At 43.0% G+C, this 6,000-nt stretch overlaps 1 protein-coding gene across 1 annotated transcript in view; it reads left to right on the forward strand.

Annotated features, from left to right (window-relative positions):
• SLC16A2 (solute carrier family 16 member 2) overlaps positions 1-4,878 on the forward strand; it is an 84,258-nt gene extending 79,380 nt beyond the window's left edge. Inside the window, exons 6-7 of the mRNA XM_077826673.1 lie at positions 2,666-2,894; positions 4,387-4,878. Coding sequence (XP_077682799.1) covers positions 2,666-2,894; positions 4,387-4,607 — 450 coding nt within the window. The 3' untranslated portion in view covers positions 4,608-4,878. The remainder of the gene's footprint in view (positions 1-2,665; positions 2,895-4,386) is intronic.
• The last annotated feature ends 1,122 nt before the right edge of the window (positions 4,879-6,000 follow it).

Below are 6,000 nucleotides of genomic sequence, written 5' to 3' on the forward strand. Positions count from 1 at the left end.
TGGTTCTGATCGCAAAGGGCTTGTCTACGCCATGTGGCAATGTGCACTACGGGGGTGTGATTTCTAAAGCACACTAACGTGTTGAGCACTAATTGGTCTGTGTAGCCCCTGCTGGTGCTCACTCAAGGTCCTTCCTGCTCTTTAAAGTGGTACTGTCAGCAGGGTCTCCATAGATCCAATTAGTGCACAACACATTCATGCGCTTTAGAAATCACACCCCATAGAGTGCATTACCACACCGTGTAGGCAAGCCCCGTGACTGACTGTGAGCTGTTGCTACGTTTGCCTTCACGGTACCTGTTCCTTTGGGATAACTAGAGTACGAGAGGTCTTCTACAGAACTATATTCTCGTCTCTCTTTCAGTGTCAAATTCAGTCCTGCTATAAGAGGAGCAACTTCCCTTGCTTCAAAGGAATTACCAGCAGGACAGTGGGGTGGGAGGAGGTATTGTTTCATATTCTCTGTGTATATATAAAGTCTGCTGCAGTTTCCACGGTATGCATCTGATGAAGTGAGCTGTAGCTCACGAAAGCTCATGCTCAAATAAATTGGTTAGTCTCTAAGGTGCCACAAGTACTCCTTTTCTTTTCACTTATACTAGGACAGAATTGAGCCCTTCTAAGCAGCATGGGCTAGAGTCACAAAAGGAGTTAGGTGCCTAAATCCCAGAAACAGGCCCAAATGGGAATCACAAAACCCCCGTTCAGGTGCTGCTGAACCCTGTAGGCACCTAAACTCGCTTGGCATCTCAAATTTTGCAGTAAAAGTGCCCTGAGCGCTTATATTTCTGCCTCTATATATGCGTGTTGCAGCCCTAAGTCCCAGAGCAATGCAAGACTGGGGGGAAATAGGCATTCCTCCACCTACTTCACCTGCAGAGCCCACCTACCAGATCGGGCCCATATAGGCAAGTTTGCACAAAACAGCTGGAAAGATGGGGGAAGAGGAGAGGGACCTCCCTCTTAACTTCTGTTCCCAGTGGTTAAAGTACTCACCTGGGACATGGGAAATCCTGGTTCAAGTCACCCCTCTGTGTAAACGGAGGAAGGACTTCGAACAGGGATCTTCCATCTCTCAGGTGAGTACCCTAACACCCCCCCACCCCCCGGGTGCAGTTTCTTGCAAAAACAGAGTAGGCCAAAAAAAAAAAAATGGTTTGCAGCTGAGAATCCCAAGTAGAGGGAGGTGCCTCCCTGTAGCCTGAATTTCGGAACTAACTCCCTGAGGGGGGCGGGGTTTAAGACCCATCCTTTGCCTTGGCACCTGTCATTGGCTCGCTTAGGCAGAGAGCCACCTAGCTGACTGGCTTTTGAGAATCCCATTCTAGGAGCCTAACTCAGGCTTTGTGAATCCGAGTGATTTTCTAGGCACCTGAAAGTTAGGCAGGTCGATGCTGAGCGTAAAACCGCATACACTCCTTTGTGAATCTAGCCTCACGTGTAAAGTCAGGTAGATCTGCAATGTGGGGCTAAAACACTTACGGTCTTTATTGCCCTTGTATAGGTGTGTTGCCTCATTTCTATTAGGGTTGTAGCTTCTGGAGAAAGAAAATCTGAGTAGCATTCCTGCCTTTTCTTTCTATAGTTTAGGCAGGAAAGGAAATACTAGTGTTATCTTTCAAACTAGATAGCTTTACCAAGACTAGAGGCTTGCATGCAGTTCCAAGAACCAGGAGGTCTAAATATTTATTCTTGCAGCTCTGGCAAAGATCCTACAGGCTGTAAAAAGGTAACCAAATACAATGGGCAGTAATTGCACCCTTTTAAAATCACCTTAATGAGGGCCTTTGTATTGCGTGATGTTAAACACTTAATAGGTTTGCTAATATGCTGGGCTTTTCTTCCCCTGCAAGTTTTTCCTCTTCGTTATTTCTACAAACTCTTCATTCTCTGTAGTTAAGTGTTCTCTTTAGGGTTCTGGGCCATGTTACCTCAAGCATGTGTCATAGGGGAGGCAAAGTCAGAGCTTGATAAGCAGAGTTTGCATTGCTGCTGTTTAGAATGGCTGGGCTAACCCTTACAGCATGGAGCACTTTTTACTTAGGGCCAGACTCCTACTGGCATTTTCAAAAGAGCCTAAGTGAGTCAGGCAACTTACATAGATTTCAATGAAGTTAGGTGCTGAATCTGCTCAGGTGCTTTTGCAAATGCTGTGAGGTGCCTTCCTGCATTTTTAAGTGCCTAAATGCCTTTGGAAATCTGGCCCTGTTGGATAAGTAGTGAGTGTTCCAAGGCAGAGGGCAGGTGGGATGCCCGGAAGCAACGTGTCAAGGTTAGGAGAGTGCCAAGCAATTAAGCAGTTCAGTTGGAAGCAAATATCGGGGGCAGTGAAGAAGGTGTGGCCATTCTGGAGAGTATGTGGGGTCTGGAAAAGAGACTGGTTGCTTAATGGATGTCGTACTTGGCAAGGTCAGTCCAGACACTTGTAGCCAGAAGGCTAGGGAGCTGGCAGTGGGTTCCTAAATTATTTGCATAACTTCTCCAGAAAGCTCTCTTCTCTTAAAATGAAATGCTCTCGAGTCACCAGAAGAAAACTACAGACTGGGACTATGGGGAATAATAATCTGTCTCTAATGCCCCTGCTGCTCTTGGATTTGTATTAGGAAGTCATGATTTTGTCTTCTGTCACAGTTATCTTAGTGATGTCTATACTTTGCCTCTTCAGGTTGCCTCTTTCATGCTTCTGGGCCTCATGTGCATGATGATCCCTCAGTGCCAAGCATTTGAGGGGGTCATTGTCGTCTGCCTCTTTCTGGGACTTTGTGATGGATTCTTTATAACCATCATGGCCCCCATAGCCTTTGAACTGGTTGGACCCATGCAAGCTTCTCAAGCCATTGGCTATCTCCTGGGACTTATGGCCATTCCAATGACAGCTGGCCCACCAATAGCAGGTCAGTAACCATCAGAACATAGGGCCCCAATATTTAGTTAGAATTCTGTCTTGATTTTTTTGCATTAAATTATTGGAGGGATGATGTGTTGTTAGAGGAGTAGGATTGTGACCTTCACCTGTTCTCATATTATGTGATGCAGTTTCTTACGTTTATTTGATCCTGTATCCGCTTTGACGTTGGCTGAAATACGTCTACAGTTAGCCCTTTTTTTTGTTATTTAATTGCCAGCAGTTTTCCCTTCTGGCAGCTGAGTAATAGAAAAAATGAGCAGAGGATGATTCATTTTCAAGGCAATTTAATCAACAGATTTTTTTAGCACAATTAATACCAAAATTGCCCAGAGTTAGTGAACATTCCAGTAACCTGGCAGAGATCTGGACTTAAAGTTATGTAGGTGCCACTTATGCTCTGCTCTCATATGAAATTTAGGATTGGAGTTTTGCCTGATCGGCAAAGGATAAGGCCCTAAATTGAGTCAAATCTAAAGACTATATGCTTAGGCCCTGATCCTAGAAAGACCGGATACATATTTAAGCATGGGAGTTGTCTCAAAGTTTTTTAAATTGAATGTGTGTGTAAACCCTCTGCAGGACAGGCCCTTGAACAAGAAGAGCATCTGCAGTTGCACTAGCTAAGCTAAAAAATTAATTAAGGTTGTCAATCCATAGATAACTGGGCATAAACTGATAACCAGCTGTTTTCAGCAAGAAACTCTGGCTGTTGCAGAATTATAAGCTTTATAGCACTATTCATCAGAAGTGGGTTATCAAACACAGGATAAGGTGTCTTTCATTTATACAATTCCTATGTAGGAAAATTCCCAGCAGACCCTTCCTAGTGAGTTTACAACAGCCCTAGAATTATGATGGCAGTAAACGCATCAATCTCAGAAGCCTGGCCATCTCTGAACTCACTGAACTAATAGAAGTGCAGAGTCATGATTGGGTTTGGAGGGATTCATTTATAATTGGTACATGTCAGTAGCTGTTCATTTCTTCCCCAACCAAAAAATTAACTAAAATATGCATCAGCAAACCAAATATTACAAAGGAAGGAAATTAAGAATGAACCAATTGCACTTATAGATTGTCCTTACCCTCTTTACTTGTCATATTTGTTTGGCAATCAAGTATTTAAGAAATTTATCTGAAATGTCTGATTATTAAATACCTTGATTTTATTTTTGTGGTGAATCTGAGATTCTACTTTCAGCTCTGATTTAAATAACAATTAGCATTTGAGATTCTGATTCTTAAATTTCTTAAATTTCTAAGTGTGAAAATGCCATTCTGATACAATTTTTTAAATACCAGAAGATTCCTCTCTGTGGAACTAAACTTCAATATTATTCCATGCTTTAAATATCAAATCCCTCCAAGTCTAATTTATGATGGAGTTGGAGAGAGACTAAGTTGTCTCCTCTTTTGATTTAGGAAGCTTAGATTAGCCATCAGACGGAAGCAACAACCATTTTCCTTCTGTTTTTCAGGATACCTCCATGATTATTTTGGGAATTACTACTTAGCCTTTTACTTAGCTGGAGTTCCCCCAATTATTGGGGGCTTGGTCCTGTCTGTTGTTCCTCTGATCCATCAAAGAATGCTCAAGAAGCAGCAGATGGATTCTGGCAAAGACAAGATGTTGGTTTCAGAGACTGTCATGAATGGTGAGCTTCTTCCAGGCTGTCCTGCCACTGAGGCACACGGATAAAGCCTTTCCTCATGCAGCCATCCACACCCAGACACACACATACACGCGTTATCACCACCAGCATCTTCTCGTTTGACTGAGCACAGGCCCCTTCCTAAAAGGAGCAGGACATTCCCAGATTGCAGATGAGCGGCACCAAATACATAAAGAAAAGAGTTCTCCTCGTTCAAGCATTAGCTAGCGGAGTCATTTTTCAGGATGTTTTGATTTGAAAGTTGTGTCTTTCACCAGCACTTTTCTAAAGAGAATTCTCACTAGAGCTCTAACTCCATTTCCCCTCCACGCCCCCAATTTTCTGTTTGTCACAGCAATGGTTTACAGTTAATTAAACGCCTTTAAAACAGGCTGTACATGGAGCTTGTTAACCCTTTTGATTTTAGTTTCAGATCTATCCCATCACACAGCAGCGTCAGTGCTGCTTAGATGATGACTTGGAGTGGGATTCCATTCCATGCCACCTCAGTTTAATCCGCAGTTAATAAATTCTGACTGTTTTTTGATCCCATGTGAAGGCAAAAGAATTCCAGTGGGGGTAATCTTTGTATCTTTTATGAGAGTGCTCTGTCTCTCCCTGTCCTTCAAAGAATCTATCTTTGAAGCTGTCAGCATGCTTTTATGGACCATCAGTGAACCTCGGTAGTATGGTCTGTCAGCAGACTCAAATTCCTGCCATTCGCCCCTTGATGTCCCATATTAATGTACACCAAGAAGGGAACAGCCGCTTACTATCTAATCTTATCCTAATTGGCTGTAGATAGTGAAGGTAAGTTAACACATTGGCTACTTCAGATGTGAGTTTCACTGGTCTCAACACTCCTGTCTTTCCATCTGTTCTTGGAGTATGCTGCATTACAGTGGAAGAATGCTTATGACCACTTGCTGTGACTCACGGTGTGTTACTGGTCCCCACCAAAGATTTAGGGCTTTGGGTCACTGCACGAAAAAGAGAGGGTGCTGACAAAACAGAAGGGAAGAAAAGGAAGTAAAAAAAGCATGATTGGCTTTGTGCAGCTACTATGGATGGCTAGTTCCATCCATTCGAATTTACTGCTCTGAAAGCCAGGAATCTGTACCATTTCCCAGTGGCTCAGTCATTCGTCTCCGTTTTCTTGACCAGTAACTAAATTAGTAGGCTTCCAAGCCATCCATTGCAAGGGGAATTAACAGTGGCTAACTTAGGATGCTGTAATCATTAAAATACTAAATTTGCAAGGCAACGAAATTACTAGCATTGAATCCTCCAAGAGGAACAGTTATTTGGAGCTGAGTCCTCATGTTGACACAAGTCAGCATTGGCCTGAGCCATTCCAGTTGGTTAACTCCTCATTTAGTATTATTTTTGTAACTACGTTGCAGTGTGTGGGTTAGTTTTCACTCAGAATTCTGAATCCCC

This window comes from Eretmochelys imbricata, chromosome 9 (genome assembly GCF_965152235.1).
Source record: "Eretmochelys imbricata isolate rEreImb1 chromosome 9, rEreImb1.hap1, whole genome shotgun sequence".
Lineage (NCBI taxonomy): Eukaryota > Metazoa > Chordata > Testudines > Cheloniidae > Eretmochelys > Eretmochelys imbricata.